Below are 19,981 nucleotides of genomic sequence, written 5' to 3'. Positions count from 1 at the left end.
AATCTTGTTTCTGTTGATGCAATTTCCTTAGCTGCTTCTGATAGGACAACTCCCTCATCCTACAAATTATGTCCCCTTGTTCAAGATTCTCGTCTAGTGGAAATTTCTTGGTATCTGCCCTGTCGTAATCCCTCAGGATATTATATGTTTCAATAAGATTACTCCTTATTCTTCTGAACTCCAAAGATTATCAATGCAATTTCTTTAGCTGCTTCTGATAGGACAACCCTCTCATCCTACAAATTAACCTAGTCAATCTTTTTTGGACTGCCTCCAATGCCACTATATCCTTTATTAAATAGAAAGACCAGAACTGTGTACAGATGTGGCCTCACCAGTACCCTGTACACGCTGTAACAGTACTTCCCTATTTCTAAACTCCAACCCTCCTGCAATAAAGGCCAATGTGCCATTTGCCTTTCTAAATACTTCCTGCACCAGCCTGCTGACTTTTTGTGATTCGTACACAAAAACACCCAGATCCCGCTGTACTTATCAGCAATCTTTCTACATTTAGATAATAGTCTGCATTTAGATCCCTCTTACGAAAGTGCACAGTCTCATATTTTCCTATATTGAACTCCATTTGCCAGGTTTTTGCCCACTCACTCAATATTCTGTCGCAGAGTCCAAAGCTCCCCATTGCAATGTGCCCTTCCCTCCATTTTCATGTCACTGGCTAACTTGGATACTTTATACTCTGCCCCCTCCTCTGGGTCATGAACCTAAATCAAAATAATTGAAGGCCACCAACTGGTCCTCAGCACACTGCCTAGTTACATCCCTCCAGCCTGAAAAATACCCATTTAGACCAATTCTGTCTTCTATGCAATAACTAATCTTCAGTCCATGCAAGCACACTACCCCTCAAAGTCTTGTTTGAACCACAGAGGGTATTGAAGAGAATGATAGACATTGTCACCATCAGTGTTGAAATCAACCTATTTTGTAGTTTTATTTCAACTTTTTCAATGGGCTGCAGTGGTCAAATTACAGGAATTTGTGAGGTCTGTTTTTTAAGTTAGTTTTTAATTGGCATTGACCATGGATAATACCTGAGTTAAGGATTATTTTCCTTTCCATTAAATAGGAGGTCTACAGTTTGCAGCCACTGATAAAGTGGACACAAATGGACTAATTGATGCTTTCACTGGATTAGTATCAGGAAATGGTGACATCAGCCAACAGTCAATCCAGGTTTGATTACTTAGAGAACTACTTTCCAATTATTCTTACGTTACCAAATGCTTTGTAATGAAATGTCTATTTCCTTGATCCAAGCTTGAAAGCTCAGGAAGGAGTGTCGATGGAGGCAGTTGGTTTAATGGTACAGTTGCTATCGATAAAACGGTTGGAAACAACACACATTTTGTGCTCACATGGGAGGACGGTATACCAGATGTGTTTGTACGTGACCCCAGTGGGAAGATATACAGTAATAGTGACTTTGACATGGATGATATTGTACACACAGCGCGGCTTGAGATTGACGGCACTGCACAGGTATGTTCCAAGGCACTTGAAACATTATCTCTGTTCCTCTCTCCACAAATGCTGAAGGACCTGCCTGGTTTCCCCAGTGTTTTATATTTTTTCTTTCTATTAACCTTACAGTCAATTGCTCATTATTTGGACTCGTTTCTTTAAGCTGTATCGACTGTGTGCAGTCTGTTTACTGCCATTCACCCTCTATTATGACAGGTCCCTATTTGATGCAGCAAGCTGCCTGTTATTGACCTGTCCTGTCAATAGGATGAAGCAAATGGTTTGTTTACCTGCCTATTGCAGCACTGTGAGAGTTAACAGTTGTTTTTGGGGAGAATGCTCTGAGGGAGGTACAAGGAAGCAATCTGAATGACAGCCATGGGACTTCAATCATTGGAAACTCCAGTGTCAAATACCATCTTGACCTACAGAAGTGAGAGGTAGTAAATGTTTAGGCTGCTGTTTGGGGCGTATGCTTTGTCTGACATGGTGTTGAGCTTTTTGACTGGTGCTGCAGTCACTGTGGGAAGCAGAGTGCATATATTACCCATTTTTTAATCATTTCCAAATGTCCACCTCTAAGTGTCAGTGCAAGAAACAAACTGCTGGAAGAACTCAGCGGGTCAAGCAGCATCTGTGGAGGCAAATCGATAGTCGATGTTTTGAGTTGAGACCCTGCATCAGGACTGGGAGTGTAGAGAGAAGATATCCAGTACATAGAAGTCAGAGGGAGGTGTGAGACAGAGGCTGGTAGGTGATAGGTGGAACCAGGTGAGGAGGAGGGGGCTGATGGGCAAATGGAGCCAAGTGGGGAAGGGCAGGAGGAAGGGTAGGGACTAGGTCTCCGTGCTCTTCCAATGTTCCAGCCTCTCGCTGTTTGGACTGGGTACAAGATACACTTCAGCATCTAATAAACCCACAACTTCCACCACTGAAGTCGGCAAAGGTATCAGATGCATGGAAATTCCTTCACCTTTAAGTTATCCTCCATTCAAGCTGGACATTTATTGCTGTTCCTCCTTCATCACAAGATCTTGGAGCTTTCTGTCTAAACTGAGACGAGGGAGCATCTTAACCACTCTGTGGTATTCAAGATAAAGGCTCACCTCCACTTTCTCAAGGGTCCCTACACTAGATCATCATTCATCCCATGTCTCAAGCATTAATTATTTTAAATATCACTGAGAATTTAATCCTGCCTATGGTTATCATTGTCCTCAGATTAACCCTGAATATTTATCTCCCAGACAGGAACTTGGACTTACAGTATCATGAATCCCGGAAATACACAGAAAGTAACAATTACAGTAACATCCCGAGCAGCGGATGAGAAAGTTCCCCCTGTCACAGTCAACGCAAAAATCACCAGGAAGGATTCCACTGGCCCAGTGATTATTTATGTGGAAGTCTCCCAAGGGTTTTTGCCAGTCTTATTTGCGAAAGTGACAATCATTGCTGAACTTCCCAATGGTCTGACAGATGAACAGGAGCTTTTGGATGATGGTTCAGGTAAGTTACATAAAATTGTCTTTGAGAAATAAAATTGGAGCTTTTGTGAAATTACCAATGGTGCAGTGAATATAAGTGAAAGTTTGGGGGAAATGCGTTGACGTGGAGTGAACTGGGTGGGTAAAGGAACATTTACCATTGGTTGCAGCCAGGAGAACTATTTAACCCACAGGCAGCCTGAACAAATTGTAACCAGATTTCCTTGGGCTGTGGTACCGGCTGATCAGTTATTTGGCCTCGGGATGCCCCAGACTTACACTAACATGTGGTCAAATGTGAAGACCCAAGGTCAGATCCTCAGACTGTCCACCTCCTCGCTACACTCAGTAGTGAGTCTAGAGCTGGACTCAGTGGTGAGTTCTCGATGAAGCAATGACTCACTGCACCAAGCGCCCGACCCAATGCCAGAGAGGACTGGTGTGTAAATGAGAACTCCATCTATTTGAATGGGGTCATGAATTCTCTGGAAAAATGTAAGGGTAGGTAAGGACTAATTCTTTTACTTTGTTTTAATGTTATGATTACGTGGCAGTCAAAAGCTATCAGCTCATAATGAGGGACGGGCCTCAGGGGCAGTCACTGAAGCCAACCTGTTGTAGAGGGCCTGCTCCATCCTGTGGGACAGCTGCCAGGTGCAGTCAGTCAGCTAGTTTGGCCTTCCACATCCAGAGACAGTAAGTCTGGGTGCACTGCAAGTCTGGGCAAGGTGGTCAAATCCAGAACAATCCTTCCCAGTGTAGTGTGACATTCTAACAAAGTGATGACTGAAACAGGAAGAATATTTAATCTGTTGCAATAGATCGTCAACTGGGCTGCTTGTAGTATTTAAGGAAGATTGGTGGAATTTATTTATTTAACACACAAAAGGACTTAATATCTCCAGTAATTCAGTGGATTCTTGTTGCAAATTTCTGATAACGCTGGCAGGGAGAGGAGAAGGAAATTCCCAGCAGGAAACAAAATGTTCCTTCACATAACTCGATTGAAACATCCACAAAGGGAACAGGGCTGCTTACATCTGTATCCAAATAGAAATGTGTCTGCCAATTGCTGGATGTGGGATCTCCTTGAGAGTCCAAGCCTGGATCTAAGATGTGGAGTTGGAAGCACTGAAGTAGGGTGGGGTGTGGTGGGAGTTGGAGGACAGGCTGGTGGCTGCCGTCAGGGTGGACAACATTTTCATTACATTTTTGTCTTTTCAGTGGGTGTGTTTTCAATAGAAACATTTCTATGGATTATATTTGCCTGATTCAAAGGTTCAAAGTCTACTGGTGTTTGGAAGCTTTCTCATTAATCCATCCAAGGAGTTTAAGAAATGACTTCTAACCTTGTGTTGTAAATTAGGTATTGAACTTGGCCGATGATGATTATTCGAGGTAGCCATGGGCCTCTGTGCTGTAAACCCATGGTGTCCATGTGGGACCTCTTTGTGACCCATTCGGATGTGATAGCTTCAGTGGATATGATGGAACAGAGCAATTAACTAAAAAAAATTCACATTGATGAACACTACCTTAAGAGCATTGCTGCTCAATGCATCACGCATTTGGCAGTCCACACAACAATGGAAATATTTAAAATTTGAAATTAGTTGTTGACCTGATCATTTTAGTGAGGACATAAGATTGGACCACCAGTAGGATGGGAGTAGGAACCTTCCATGTGCAGCATTTAACCTAAATGCAGTATTAGTGTTGCATTCTCTCCTCAGCCTACAACCACATGCCTTTACTTGCTTTTAGGTGCTGATAATATCAAGAATGATGGAGTTTACTCTAAGTATTTCCTGAAAACTACTGAACATGGAAGATACAACTTCAAGGTGCGCGTAGAGGGAAAGGAAGGGTCCGCTAAGATGGCAAACAGAACAGATGGGAATGCCATGTACATACCAGGATACACAATAAATGGTAATAAACATTTGGTATTGGTTTATTATTGGTTTATTATTGTTACTTGTACCGAGGTACAGTGAAAAACTTGTCTTACAAACCGATCTTACAGGTCAATTCATTACACAGTGCAGTTACATTGAGTTAGTACAGAGTGCATTGATGTAGTACAGGTAAAAAAAACAATAACAGTACAGAGTAAAGTGTCACAGATACAGAGAGAGTGCAGTGCAATAAGGTGCAAGGTCACAACAAGGTAGATCGTGAGGTCATAGTCCATCTCATTGTATAAGGGAACTGTTCAATAGTCTTATCACAGTGGGGTAGAAGCTGTCCTTCAGTCTGGTGGTACGTGCCCTCAGGCTCCTGTATCTTCTACCCGATGGAAGAGGAGAGAAGAGAGAATGTCCCGGGTGGGTGGGGTCTTTGATTATGCTGGCTGCTACACCAAGACAACGAGAGGTAAAGACAGAGTCCAAGGAGGGGAGGCTGGTGTCCGTAATGCGCTGGGCTGTGTCCACAACTCTCTGCAGCTTCTTGCGGTCTTGGGCAGAGCAGTTGCCATACCAAGCTGTGATATATCCTGATAGGATGCTTTCTATGGTGCATCGGTAAAAGTTGGTGAGAGTCAAAGGGGACAAACCAAGTTTCTTTAGCCTCCTGAGGAAGTAGAGGAACTGGTGAACTTTCTTGGCCATGGCATCCACGTGGTTTGTCCAGGACAGGTTGTTGGTAATGTTCACTCCCAGGAACTTGAAGCTGTCAACCCTCTCGATCTCAGCACCATTGATGTAGACAGGTGCATGTACACCACCCCCTTTCCTGAAGTCAATGACCAGCTCTTTAGTTTTGTTGACATTGAGGGAAAGGTTGTTGTCGTGATACCATTCCACTAAGCTCTCTACCTGTACTCCGACTCATCACTGTTTGAGATATGGCCTACAACGGCAGTATCATCTGCAAACTTGTAGGTGGAGTTAGAGCAGAATCCGGCCACACAGTCATGAGTGTATAGGGAGTAGAGTAGAGGGCTGAGGACGCAGCCTTGAGGTGCACCAGTGTTAATAATAATCGTGCCGGAGGAATTGCTGCCTATCCTCACTGATTGCGGTCTGTTTGTTAGAAAGTCAAGGATCCAGTTACAGAGGGAGGTGTTAAGTCCTAGGTCTTGGAGTTTGGTGACAAGCTTGCTTGGTATTATTGTATTGAAGGCAGAGCTGTAGTCAATAAACAATAGTCTAACGTAAGTGTCTTTACTGTCCAGATGCTCCAGAGCTGAGTGAAGGGCCAGGGATACGGCATCCGCTGTCGACCTGTTTCGGCAATAGGCGAATTGCAATGGGTCCAGGTTGTCTGGTAGGCTGGAGTTGATGTGTGCCATGACCAGCATCTCAAAGCACTTCATGATGGTGGATGTCAGAGCCACTGGTTGATAGTCATTGAGGCATGTTACCTTGCTTTTCTTTGGTACCGGCAAAAGAAGACAATGCAGAGATGTCATTGCTGTGGTTTGTGAGGTATTGCAAGGATAGGTTTGCTTTAGGAACTGAGGCCATCTCTCCAGGTTCTTACCTGTGTTTGTCCAGTCACCAGTTAGGCACTTATCACGAGGAAAAGCATAACCCCACACACCACCTGTACCATTTAAAGGGGTTGTTTGCAGGTAAGTTGCTGCCTGTGTACAGAGTGTGGGCTGGTGTGGGTTACTGACTGGTGTCTCCAGATTTAGTTACACATTGTGAAGTCTATATTATTCCCAGACATTGGTTACTACAGTAAAACTCTAACATCCTTTATCTGGCTCACCAGGTGACACTTGTTGCAATCCCTCCCCACTCGCTGGACCCTGGGTTCCATATTCCCCATTCATTCACTGGGGCCTCAGTTCCCACGTTCCCTGTGCACTCACCAGGTCTCTGGTTCCTGAACTCGTGTCAGGTCTCCAGTTCTTGTGCATCCCATCCACTCACCACGTCCCTCCCTTTAAATTCACCTGGTTCCATTGGCTGTTTTCCCTTGAAACTTACTTGGTTTCTCAGGCTCCCTTTAAAGTTACTGGAGCCTTGTTTGCCATGCATCCTTTAAACTTCCTAGGTTCACTGGAAAATATGATATGTTACTGCATGACATCTAATAAAAATAGTGAAGTGTGTTCAAGAGTTCATAGAATAATATCTGATGGTCTTGAAAATTTGCTAGTCCAGCACCATCTAAATCCTGAGTGTGCTGGATTAACAAAGTGTCATTGAAATTGCCCCAGGACCGTCACGATGGGGAGAAAGTGGTGCACAGGGCAAGGAAACGTGCCAGAGGAGAGAGGAGGTTACTTAGGGACCAGTACCCCACATGCATTTCATTCAGGAATAATGAGGTAACTCCACTTCAGTAAAGAGATCCTGCCGCACTCTGGTGGAGAGCAGGACCAGAACTGCATTGTCAGTGGCTGTTGTCATTGTATCTGGAATTTATTCTCCATCATTAACTGACCTCTGAAATAAATGGCTTCCTGCATCATTTCAGACAGAATTTGAGAGACAAACACAGTGCTGAGTCTGGAGTCACATGTAGGCCAGACCACGCAAGGATGGCAGATTTCCTCCCTTGTAGGACATTAATGAAGCAGATAAGTTTTTACGACCATATACCAGCTTCATAGTTACCATTAATGAGACTCATCTTTTATTCCAAATTTAAGTGAAATTAAATGCAATGGGATTTGTACATGTCTCCGGATCAATAGTCAAGGATGTCATACCCGCTAGTCCCATAAGGCAGGTGGTACCTCTGACAGAACAGCATTATGTCAGTCCTGCATTAAAGTTGGTATTGGTATTGGTTTATTATTGTCACTTGTACCAAGGTACAGTGAAAAGCTTGTCTTGCAAACCGATCGTACGGGTCAATTCATTACACAGTGCAGTTACATTGAGTTAGTACAGAGTGCATTGATGTAGTACAGGTAAAAACAATAGCAGTACAGAGTAAAGTGTCACAGCTACAGAGAAAGTGCAGTGCAATAAGGTGCAAGGTCACAACAAGGTAGATCGTGAGGTCATAGTTCATCTTATTGTATAAGGGAACCGTTCAATAGTCTTATCACAGTGGGGTAGAAGCTGTCCCTAAGTCTGGTGGTGCATGCCCTCAGGCTACATCCTCGTGCCCAAGCATCTGTGGAGGGGGATTATGAACTTGAGGCAAGAACGAGCCATGGATGAAGAATAAGCTGGCAGAGATGGAGAATGGAATTATAAGACAACAGGGAGAGAGAAGAGGGCAGGAAAAGAAAATGAAACAAGTGGAAGAAGTTCAGGGTAGGTCAAAAGAAGGAGAAAAGAACAGAATGCTGTAAGCACTCATCAGTTCAAGCAACATCTGCAGAGAGAGACACTGTGCTAACATCCCTGGCTGATGATCAGAACATGTTGCTTCCTCTTTTGAGTGTCTTCCAATGTTTTCTGCTTCTAATGCAGATTTCCAACATCCGTCATACTCAGCTTTTGACAAAGGAAATCAGGGAGAAAATGTCAGTGTAAAACATCATTGAGCCTGTGTGTCTTCTGCACGCTATTCCCCAAAAACAAGAGGAACTCAGGGGGCTGTCACAGTGTTCTTGCCCCTCTGTCTGTGAGGAATTGATGAGCTTCTACTCTCCACCTCCCCGACAATGTCAGAAATGCAAGTGGGAGTTGGAGAGCATTCATAATCAGCGATGATTCACTCTGTATGTTCCGGATGCTAGAAATGTGTATTTTCCTTCCACATAGGCATTATTCATACAAATCCGCCAAGGCCTCCAGTCAGTGTTGAAGATTCTGTGGCTCAGATAGGAGATTTCAGCAGGGTCAAATCAGGAGGAGCGCTTTCAATTCCCCCAGGTACACCTGTTGTCAACTTTGCACCGTGCAGAGTCACAGACCTTCAAGCAACAATACTTAACGATGAAATTGAGCTGCAATGGACAGCACCAGGGGCAGACTTGGATCAAGGGACAGGTAAACGTTCCTGCATTTAAATAGCTGGCAGAGAATTTCTCTTCCCAGCAATGAATCAAATGAGTCACTTGAGGAGTACAAGAAATGCAAGAGAACACTTAAAAGAGAAATCAGGAGGGCTAAAAGAGGACATGAGGTTGCTCTGGCAGACAAGGTGAAAGAGAATCTCAAGGGTTTCTACAGCTATAGGAAGAGCAAAAGGATAGCAAGGGCTGAAGATCAGCATGGTCAACCATGCGTGGAGCTGAAAGAGATGTGGGACGTCTTAAATGAATTTTTTGCATCTTTATTTACTCAAGAGACAGACACAGAGTCTGTAGAACTGAGGAAAAAGAGTAGTGAGGTCATGGTCTGTATCCAGATTATGGAAGAGGAGGTGCTTGCTGTCTTGAGGCAAACTAAGGTGAATAAATCCCCAGGGACTGACGAGGTGTCCCCTTGGACCTGGTGGGAGGCAGAGATAGTTAGAATGTCCTTAGCCATGGGGGAGGTGCCCAGAGGGCTGTAGGATAGCTAATGTTGTTCCATCGTTTAAAAAAGGCTCTAAGAATAAGCCAGGAAATTATAGGCCGGTGAGCCTGCCATCAGACATGGGTAAATTACTGGAAGGTTTTCTGAGGGACAGGATACTTATGCATTTGGGCCTGATTAGGGATAGTCGACATGGCTTTGTGCGTGGCAGGTCATGTCTAACCAATCTTATAGAGTTTTTTGAGGAGATTACCAGGAAAGTTGATCACGGGAAGGAGGTGGACATTGTCCACATGGACTTTAGCAAGGCCTTTGACAAGGTCCTGCATGGGAAGCTGGTCCAGAAGGTTAAGTCACTTGGCATTCAGGATGAAGTAGTCAATTGGATTCAACGTTGGCTTAGCAGTAGAAGGCAGATAGTCTTAGTAGATGGTTGTCTCTCTGACTAGAGGCCTGTGACTAATGGTGTGCTGAAGGGATTGGTGCTGGGCCCGTTGTTGTTTATCATCTATATTAGTGATTTGGATGATAATGTGGCAAACTGGATCAGCACATTTGCGGATGACACCAAGACTGAGGGCGTAGTGCACAGCGAGGAAAGCTGTCAAGGCTTGCAAAGTGATCTCGACCAGCTGGGAAGGTAGACTGAAAATTGACAGATGGATTTTAATACAGACAAGCTTTGTGAGGTGATGCACTTTGGGAGGACAAACCGGGGTAAGAGTTACACAGTGAATGGTAGGGCTCTGGGGTATGCAGTATGACAAAGGGACCTGGGAATACAGATCCATAATTCCTTGAACGTGGCATCACAGGTAGATAGGGTAGTAAAGAGGGCTTTTGGCACATTGGTCTTCATAAATCAGGGCATTGCATACAGGAATTGGGATGGTATGTTGAAGTTGTACAAGACTGAATTTGGAGTATTGTGTGCAGTTCTGGTCACCTACCTACGGGAAAGATATCAATAAGCTTGAAAGAGTGCAGAGAAAATTTACACCGATGTTGCCAGGACTTGAAGACTTGAGATATAGGGAAAGGTTGAATAGGTTGGGACTTTATTCCCTGGAGTGCAGGAGAATGAGGGGAGAACTTATGGAGGTATACAAAACTATGAGGGGTATCGATAAGGTGAATGCATGCAGGCTTTTTCCCCTCGGGTTGGATGAGACTAGAACTAAAGCTCATAGGTTTAGGGTGAAAGGTGAAATATTTAAGGGGAATCTGAGGGGGAACTACTTCACTCAGAGGGTGGTGCGAGTGTGGAACGAGCTGCCAGCAGAAGTGGTGGATGCAGGTTCAATTGTAACATTTAAGAGAAATTTGGATAGCTGCATGAATGAAAGAGGTATAGAGGGCTATGGTCTGGATGCGAGTAGATGGGATAGACAGAAAACCAGTTGGGCCTGGACTAGATGGGCTGAAGGGCCTGTTTCTGCACTGTAGTGCTCTATGACTCTATGAAGTGATCAGATAGTTGGGGAATTCTGCTGACCAGCTGATGTATGACACAGTGAAAGCATGTTCTCCAGGAAGGAAGAACAAGAATAAATGAAGGACATGGCAGGCCTTGGTGCTCTGGTGAATTACTTGTAGAGTCATAGAGCTACACAGCATTCAACACTTTTGCCTATTGAGTCCATGCCAACCTGTTTATTCTAATCCCATTTTATTCTTCCACATTCCAATTCATTTTAACCACTTACCTACACATTAGGGGCAATTTGCAGTGGCTAATTAACCTCCCAACCAGCACACCCTTGGCACATGACAGAAAACAGGAGTAACCAGGGAAAACCCACACAGTCACAGGGAGAACGTGCAAACTCCACACGGATAGCACTGGAAGTCAGGATCGAAACCAGGTCACTGGAGCTGTGAGGAACCACTGTACTAGCTGTGCCATGTACCTCCCTGTTGATAGTACGGGGAAAAGGTTGAGAGTGTCCCAGGAAGAATGAATCTTTCTGAAGCAGAGAACCTTTGGGAAACATTGGTCCCTGATCTATAATGTGAGCAACATGTCTGCTGTATTGGAGTGAAATCAATGATCAGTTTTGATTGTGCAAGGATAAATATTGGTCAGGACATCCAGGGAATTCCAATGTTCTTTGACAAATCATCCCACTGCAGTCATTTTATCTCATTTTATTATTTTATTATCATGCCGTCATCAACATTAACCCATGAATTAGAATCAGTTTGATCTGATTGCTCACCCTCTCCCTCACTCCCTCTCCCTCATGTTCTGCCTCACTTATGTTCTCACCCTCACCCTCAACCTCTTCTTCATCCTTTCCTCTCTCGCACTCTCGCTCCACCTCGTTCTCACTCCTGCCTAATCAGTCTGTGTGTTTACAAAAGGGCCATAATTGAAGTTTTGAACAGAAGCCCTGACTAGGAATTTTTAGTAAATGACAAAAGAAACAGAATTCCTTATTCTGCGATCAAATATCTTCATTTGAGGTTGAAAGATTACCATAATCTTCATATAACAGCTGACACTACAGTACACATCCCTTTCTCCTCACCCTTCCAATGCTATGAGCTGAATCTTGCATGGACATTCTTGGAGTCACTCTGATGATGCTCCAAATGGTGCACAATTTCCAGTGCCTGAGCAGGGCACCCTTCCACAACTGCAGTGTCTTTATGACTGATGGTTGTAACTTTCAATGCAAAACCCAGCAGCTGTAGTTGCAGCTTCCTCTTTGATCTAAGACTAACTTTCACACTAAACCTTCCCTGCTGTCCTAAGCAAACAGTGAGTCTTCTGTCTTCCCCCCCTCCTGCCTGTTATCTGTGTGAGCTGTCATGACATCGCTTGAAAGAACAAACTCAAACTCAAAACAACACTGTGTGTCGATAATGAAGTACTGTCAACCTTGGTCAAAAAGGTAGGTTCTAATTAGGAGAGAGGTGAGAGGTAAAGAGGTTTTGCAACAGCAGACACATGGATGGTGGCAATGCTGTCGTTCTGTTCAATCTCCACTCAATCCATTCCCACCTATAAAGGTAGATACACTAAGCTGGACACAGTACTGAAGATGTCTCAACTAGAATTTACCATAATTTAGCAAAACATCTTTCATTTTGAGCTCCAAGCTCCTTTTTCATAAAGTCAAACATCTGAATATTTTTTCAGCTGTATGTCAATGCAATCATTTATTTCCTTTCTTCATTAGCATCCTACTATGAGATGAGAATGAGTGACAAACTGCTGCAGCTACGGGACAGTTTCTCAGGAGCTGAACTGGTTAATTTGACAAACTTGAAACCACGGTCATTTGGCTCCAAGGAAACATTTAAAATTATCGCCAAAAATGCAGGACTTCGAAACAGGACAATGCTCTACTTCGCTCTCCGTGCTTATGATGAAAAGGATCAGTCTTCCGAGATGTCCAATATCGCCAGGATTTCTGTCTTTGTGCCTTTGCCTAAAGAACCAAAAGGCAGTCACGTACTGCATAGTATTTGGATTGCAGTAGTAGTGGCAGTTATTGTATGTTTGATTGTTGGCATTACTGATCATGTTGTAAAGAAGAAATGCAAGAGTAAGAGATTGCCAGAAGCAGTGGCAGTATACAGACAGGTTGCAACTATATAGATTCGTAATCCTAACATTTACTTTATTCTGATTTATTATTGCTGTGGGTGGTGTTGAAGATTAACTGAAATCTCCGATATTTTTCTGACACTTCTATTGTCCTTCCCAGACAATCAGGAGAACTCCATTGGAAATTCAGTCCTAAGTAGTTTATTTATTTTCTTGGGGTAGGTTGGAAGATTGCATGGTCTTGACTGATGTCACCACAATGATGATTCTGGACCAATCTTGGGTGTTCAAACACTGGCTCTCTCCAATCTATGTCTAAATTCACTGCTTTTGGAGGAGGTTGTGGTTTTTACTGGGGTGGAATCTGTATTATTGAATGATTTTGATGTAGTGGATCTTCCCCACAGAGAGACCAGATACCAGGGTTTTATCCGTCGAGTATACCATCTTTGCCACCATGAACAGCAATAACAGAGTAGAGCAGAGCCATTTAATGTTACAAGATATAACTATGAGATCCAAGAAGAAACAGCGGAGGGAAATAAGCAGTGGATGGAGGGATTAGTTGACGACAAGTCTGGTCATGGAAATGGATTTTGAGAAGCTTTACAGCGAAAGACATGAATAAACCAGCAATAACTAAGTGAAGAGGGTGTGAATGAAATCACAGTCTGAGGCCAAAAGTATAATTTTGGGATGGGAGAAGAGTGGTAAAGGAAGGGAGGACAGGATGTTGGAGGAGTTAAGGGTGGTGTGGTTGGGTTGGTGGTGGCGGGTGGGAGGGGTTGCGTGTTACAGGGGAGGAAACAAGCCAATATAAAAGAGTGGGAATGGGTGGATAGGGTTTGCTAACATTACAGGTGGTCCCATTGTGGATGAGAGAAAGCCACAGAGAAGGGAGTTGTAATAATCATGTCTAGAGGTAACGGAGACAATAATATGACTGCGAATATGGAGGGGCTTAGAGGTGGACATCATGGGGGTGGGGGTGGGCTGGTGGGTGGAGTGGCTTGGTGTTGAGTAAGGTCCTGGAAGTAACACCAGTGCAGAGTTGAACGGAGTGCTGAGTTTCTCCTGGTCTGGTTCAACCACAGCAAGTGACCAGATAAGGGTGAAAGAAACCACAATGTCGGAGAACCACCCTTGGGTGAGTGATTTGAGGTACCCATTCCAGCTAGCCTTGCTGGTAATACCATGTCCCATGAATAAAGAATCAAATAAAACTAAATAACTTTCATCCAGCTGACTTTCACCTGTCAGATTACTTGAGAATATTCCAGTCATGATATTTCCCACCAAGTCCTTCCCATCATGATATAATTTCCATCACTACGCAATTTATTATCGCAGGCTTTTTCCTGAATTGCTCAAAAATGTTCCACACAGTGGTGCAGCACAGCTGGTGGAGCTCCTGCCTCCAGCGACCGGGCTCAATCATCACCTTCAGTGTGGAGTTTCTACATTCTTTCTGTGACTGTGTGGGTTTCCTCTGGGTGCTCGGGTTTCCTCCCACATCCCAAAGACGTGCAGGTTGGTAGCTGAATTGGCCACTGTAAATTGCCTCTAATGTGTTGGTGAGTGGTAGAATGTGAGGGGAGTTAATGGGAATGTGGGGACAATAGAATGGGTTAGGGTAGGATCAGGGTAATAATGGATGCTTGATGGTCAGTGCGGGCTCATTAAGTAGAAGGACTCTGTCCAGGCTGTATCTATGACCCTATGACATTGATAATTAGTAACACAAACTGGTGGTTTAAAAAATTCACTGTATCTTTTCCTTAAATAAAAATGCAATACTTCACACAGTTACAACTGTTATTAAAAAAGTGTGAAAAAGAATTACACCATCAGGCCTTTTCAAAGATTCAGATAGCCAAAGTATCTCTACTTCTATCCCAATTAGCACGTTTCATTTCCATTCAAGAAGAACATGTCTGAGAAGCTCTTCATTTGGCCCATCAAGTCTGTGGTACACTTTAACAGGGCAATCTGGTCAGTCTCATTTCCCTTCTCTTGCCCCATAACCTTTCAGTTCTCTTTGAAAGTTGCTCTTTAATTTGCTTCCAACACCTTTTCGGGTAGGGACTTCCAAACGACAACAATTGCTGTGCAAAAGAAGGTTCCCCTTTGGTTCTTATACCAATTAACACTGATTACCAATCTTCATGCTGGTATAAAGTTTCCCCTTAATTACTTTTTCAAATTTTAATCTGCTTTACACACAAGGTGCAAATTATCACCGCCCTGCTTGTGCTTCCAGCCTGTCTGATTGGCAGGTTTTGCAGATATGGGTCCTCCAGCAAGGTTAATTGTCCTACTCTGCAAATTACTGGTATGGATTTTCAGTTTTTTCGTGCACCAATCAGGCGACAGGGATCACAGCGTATAATGGAATATAAACTAGGTGATGGATAACCATGCATTCAATTCATTAGCAAATAATCTAAAGATTCTAGAGAAGGCAACCAGGCTGCGATGTTTGTGGTTTAAGTTTGTCAGTGAAAAACATGGTCATGTTGTAAAGCTGCATCTTAGTAACTAACAGCCCCTTCTTGCCAATCACAACTGGAAAGGCATTGTACAGGGGTATACTGAGCATTGAAAAGAAACTTTAATGGCAATTGTTATTATCTCAGACTCTTCTTTTGCCTAACATGATTATATTTAAAAAATATTTCACTGACAATAAAGTGCTTTTGAACAACCCTGAAGCCCTGCAAGTTTCCATGTGAATGTAAATTTTCCTTCCCTCCCTCCCTTCCTCATTTCTCATTCTTTCTCTATATTTTCGCTCGCATTATTTCTTTCCCTTCATTAAATTGACAGTTTTCTTTATACACTTGAAAGGAAGAAAACTGCGAGGTGACCTGGTGAATCTCCCTACAATCATCTTGAGGGCAGAGAACCCCCTCCCTGCTTAAGGTTGCTCCCAGCAGATCTTGGTGAAACACATGCTGTTGGATCTGGGTTATTGGCACAAGAAGTTGGTTTGGCACAATGGTGTACAAGACGGTTGAGAGCTTCAAGTTCCTAGATGTAAATATCAACAATCGGCCATGTGGACATTATGGCCAAAGGCTAAGGAAGTTCAGCATGTCCCCAAGTGTCTAATACTAGAAGGCATGCACTTAAGGTGAGGGGGGGAAGTTCAAAGGCGATGTGTGGGGCAAGTTTTTCTACACAAAGTGGTGGGTGCCTGGAATGCGCTGCCAGGGGTGGTGTTGGAGGCAAATACAATAGAGGCATTTAAAATGCTCTTGGATGGGCACATGAATGTGGAGGGATATGGACCATATGCAAGCAGAAAGGATTAGGTGTCATTAGCTTAATTAGTTCAGCACAATGTTGTGGGCTGTACTGTTCTATTTCGTACGTTCTATGACCCTCACCAATTTTTATAGATGCACCATAGAAAGCATCCTATTCAGATGCATCACAACTTGATATGGCATCCGATCTGCCCAAGGCCAGAAGAAATTGCAGAGTTGTGAACGCAGCCCAGTCCATCACACAAACCAACCTCCCCTCCACTGACTCCATCTACACTTCCCGCTGCCTTGGGAAAGCAGCCAAGATAATCAGGTACTCCGCCAACCCCGGTCATTCCTTCTTCTCCCATCTCCCAAAGATGCAAAAGCCTGAGAGCACAAATCACCAGACTCAAGGACAGCTTCTAACCCACTGTTATCAGACTCTTGAATGGACCTCTCATACACTAAAGGACAAACTATTGATCTCCCAGTCTATCTTGCCAGGCCCTTGTTTATTAAAAATGGTAGGGAACATCTGGTTGCATTGAGAGAATGCCAGATTTTTGTGGAACTGAGTGTAACTAAATTGATCAGAAATACCAAATATTTAAGTTCATTCCACAGACTTTCCACACTCAGTTAATAAACACTCCTGCATTGTGGAATGGATAATTACAGCCAGTTCAGGATATTTTTGCATTGCGCAGCCTAGGAGTGGTCACAGAACATTAATTATTAACAGAGACACAAGGGACTGCAGATGCTGGAATCTGGAGCAACACACAACCTGCTGAAGGAACTCAGCGGGTCGAGCAGCATCTGTGGGGGGGAAGGAATTATCGACGTTTCAGGTCGAAACCCTACATCAGGGCTGAGAGTGGAGAGGTGAGGAGAGACAGAAGGGGAGTGGTGAGAAAGGAGTCTGAGGTGATTGGTAGATTTAAGTTATTAACCCACATATGAAAGACCAAGGAACTTTGATTTGCTTCAACATAGCAATGAGATGCTATGCAAGTACATGCATCTCAAGTATTTCTTTGATTAATATGCCTTCTGCTTCCAATTGGGCACATAAACTAACTTACTATCTCTCTTTTTCTTCAAGAAAAAGCCATTTCCAAATCATTGTATTAAAAATTAGGTAGAGCTCTTGTAGTCATGCCTTTCAGCAAGAATGCATAATTAATAGTGAATCAACATGGATCAAAAATTGACTGAAATTCCTACCCCAAGATGCTGTGAGGGACCCATTGTCAGCGCTGAACCTCTCAAATGGCTATACACAGAAAGGGAAATCCTGGAGATTATTTAAATACAAACCCGGGCTCTCTTTTGCCTTATGACAATGTCACTAATTGTTACATGTTATTGCATGGCTCCAGTGTGGCTGAGTCTGTTCTCAACAGGCATTTGGCAGTGTAAATACCAGTGTGGAGCTTGAGGAGATTTGGTATGTCACCTGACTGGTTGCATCACCGCCTGGTATGGAGGCTCCAATGTGCAGGATCGAAAGAGGCTGCAGAGAGTTGTATACTCAGCCAGCTCCATCATAGGCACAGCCCTCTCCACCATCGAGGACATCTTCAAAAGGCTGTGCCTCAGGAAGGCTATATTCATCATTAAGGACCCTCACCACCTGGGACATGCCCTCTTCATGTTACTACCATCGGGGAGGAGGTACAGGAGCCTGAAGACCCATACTCAATGTTTCAGGAACAGCCTCTTCCCCTCCGTCATCAGATTTCTGAACAGTCCATGAATTCTACCTCGTTATTCCTATTTTACACTATTTTTTTTAATGTAATTTTTGGTGACTTATAGTAATTTTTATGTCTTGCACTGTACTGATGCCGCAAAACAACAAATTTCACGACATATGTCAGTGATAATAAATCTGATTCTGATTCTGCAAAATTGTTACCAACTTTTAGACTGCGGATAAACTCAAGCATCTTCCCCATCAAAGCATCTTTATTGGCCCAATGGCTGGACGTCAGACATTCCTATCCTGGATAATTCATGGTCTTGCACCAAGCTAACAGGTTGAAGATGGAACAATCGAGATGGAAGGGTGCTACAATCAAATTGCCACTGGTGTGATCTTTGGATTGTAAGGTGAGTAGGGCTCAAGGAGGAAGGGAGCAACTCACAGGAAGCTGTGGACAGCACTATTCCAATCTGAGTGGTCATTAGAGTGAGCTCTGTCAAAGATTATCAGGGGTTAAAGAGTGAGTAATATTTAAAGTTAAAGAATACCTTGCCAGGAACCTGGAGAGAGTGAGAGGGTGTTGTATGTGTGTACGTATACGCTAAAGTATGAGTTACAGTTATGTCATACTATTTGTGGCGTTTGCTAGTGCTACTCGGGAGTATTTAAACTAGTGTGGTAGGGGGATGGGAACAAGACCACTAGGTCAGCAGGTGGAGGAGTTGATGGGAAGGTAGTGATTAGGTCAAGTAAGTCTGAAAGGAAGGACAGGTAGGTCCAGGTTAATGAACACGATGAGGCCAATGGGCTAAGGTGTATTTATTTCAATGCAAGGAGTTTTATGAGTAAGGCAGATGAACTTGAAGCCTTGGCTAGTGCATGGAACTATGATGTTGTAGCTATTACAGAGACTTAGTTGAGGGAAGGGCAGGACAGGCAGTTCAGTGTTCCAGGGTTCAGACATGATAGAGAGGAATATAGAGGAGGTTGCGGCCAGGGGAGTTGTAGGGAGAATGTTACAACTGCACTTAGGGAGGACATCCTGGAGGGATCATCCAGTGAGGCAATGTGGGTAGAGCTCAGGAATAAGGAAAGTGCAATCGTTATAATGGGGTTATATGACAGACCTCTCAATGGCCAGTGGGAGATAGAGGAACAGATACAGTATGTAGGCAGATTATGGAAAAATATGCTAAACTGGAGAAAAGCTAATTACAACTGTGTTAGGCAGGAGCTGGGGAGAGGGGATTGGGAGTGGATGTTATTGGGTAAATCCAATCAGATGTGGGAACATCTGATGGGGGCATTGGGAATAAAAGTCAGGAGGTTGTGTTGCAGCTGTATAAAGCTTTGGTTAGGCCACATTCAGAGTATTGTGTACAGTTCTGGCTGCCCCGTTACAGGAAGGTTGTGGAGGCTTTGGAGAGGGTGCAGAAGAAGTTCAACTGAATATTGCCTGGGTTAGAGAAGATAGAACATAGAACATTACATTACAGTACTGGCCCTTCAGCCCACAATGTTGTGCCAACCTTTTAACCTACTCTAAAATCAATCTAACCATTCCCTCCCACATACCCCTTCATTTTTCTATCATCCATGTGTCTATCTAAGAGGCTCTTAAATGTCCCTAATGTATCTGCCTCTACCAGCACCCCCGGCAGTGCGTTCCACGCATCCACCTCTCTCTGGGTAAACTACTTACCTCTGATATCCCCCCCGTACCTTCCTCTAATCACCTTAAGATTATGCCCCCTCATGTTAGTCATTTCCGCCCTGGGAAAATGTCTCTGACTGTCCACTTGATCAATGCCTCTTATCATCTTGTACACCTCTATCAGGTCACCTCTCATTCTCCTTTGCTCCAAAGAGAAAAGCACTAGCTCGTTCAACCTATCCTCATAAGACATGCTGTCCAATCCAGGTATCATCCTGGTAAATCTCCTCTGCACCTTTTCTAAAGCTTCCACATCCTTCCTATAGTGAGGTGACCAGAACTGAGCATAATATTCTAAGTGTGGTCTAACCAGGGTTTTATAGAGCTGCAACGTGACCTTGTGGCTCTTGAACTCGATCCCCCAACTAATGAAGGCCAACACGCCATACGCCTTCTTAACAAC

The 19,981-nt window shown here is 43.7% G+C and overlaps 1 protein-coding gene across 3 annotated transcripts in view; it reads left to right on the top strand.

The window, feature by feature from the left end:
* The window catches only part of LOC127567722 (calcium-activated chloride channel regulator 1-like), a 61,625-nt gene extending 47,979 nt beyond the window's left edge, over positions 1-13,646 (top strand). For all 3 annotated transcript variants that reach the window (XM_052010691.1, XM_052010694.1, XM_052010693.1), the window contains exons 11-16: positions 1,091-1,197; positions 1,282-1,503; positions 2,733-2,994; positions 4,737-4,904; positions 8,651-8,878; positions 12,535-13,646. In XM_052010691.1, the coding sequence (XP_051866651.1) occupies positions 1,091-1,197; positions 1,282-1,503; positions 2,733-2,994; positions 4,737-4,904; positions 8,651-8,878; positions 12,535-12,956 (1,409 nt within the window). In that variant the 3' untranslated portion in view covers positions 12,957-13,646. The remainder of the gene's footprint in view (positions 1-1,090; positions 1,198-1,281; positions 1,504-2,732; positions 2,995-4,736; positions 4,905-8,650; positions 8,879-12,534) is intronic.
* Positions 13,647-19,981: the final 6,335 nt, after the last annotated feature.

The sequence above is a fragment of the Pristis pectinata genome, chromosome 3 (assembly GCF_009764475.1).
Source record: "Pristis pectinata isolate sPriPec2 chromosome 3, sPriPec2.1.pri, whole genome shotgun sequence".
Lineage (NCBI taxonomy): Eukaryota > Metazoa > Chordata > Chondrichthyes > Rhinopristiformes > Pristidae > Pristis > Pristis pectinata.
Note: the sequence above shows the minus strand (reverse complement) of the source record. Positions and strands in the feature narration are given on the sequence as shown.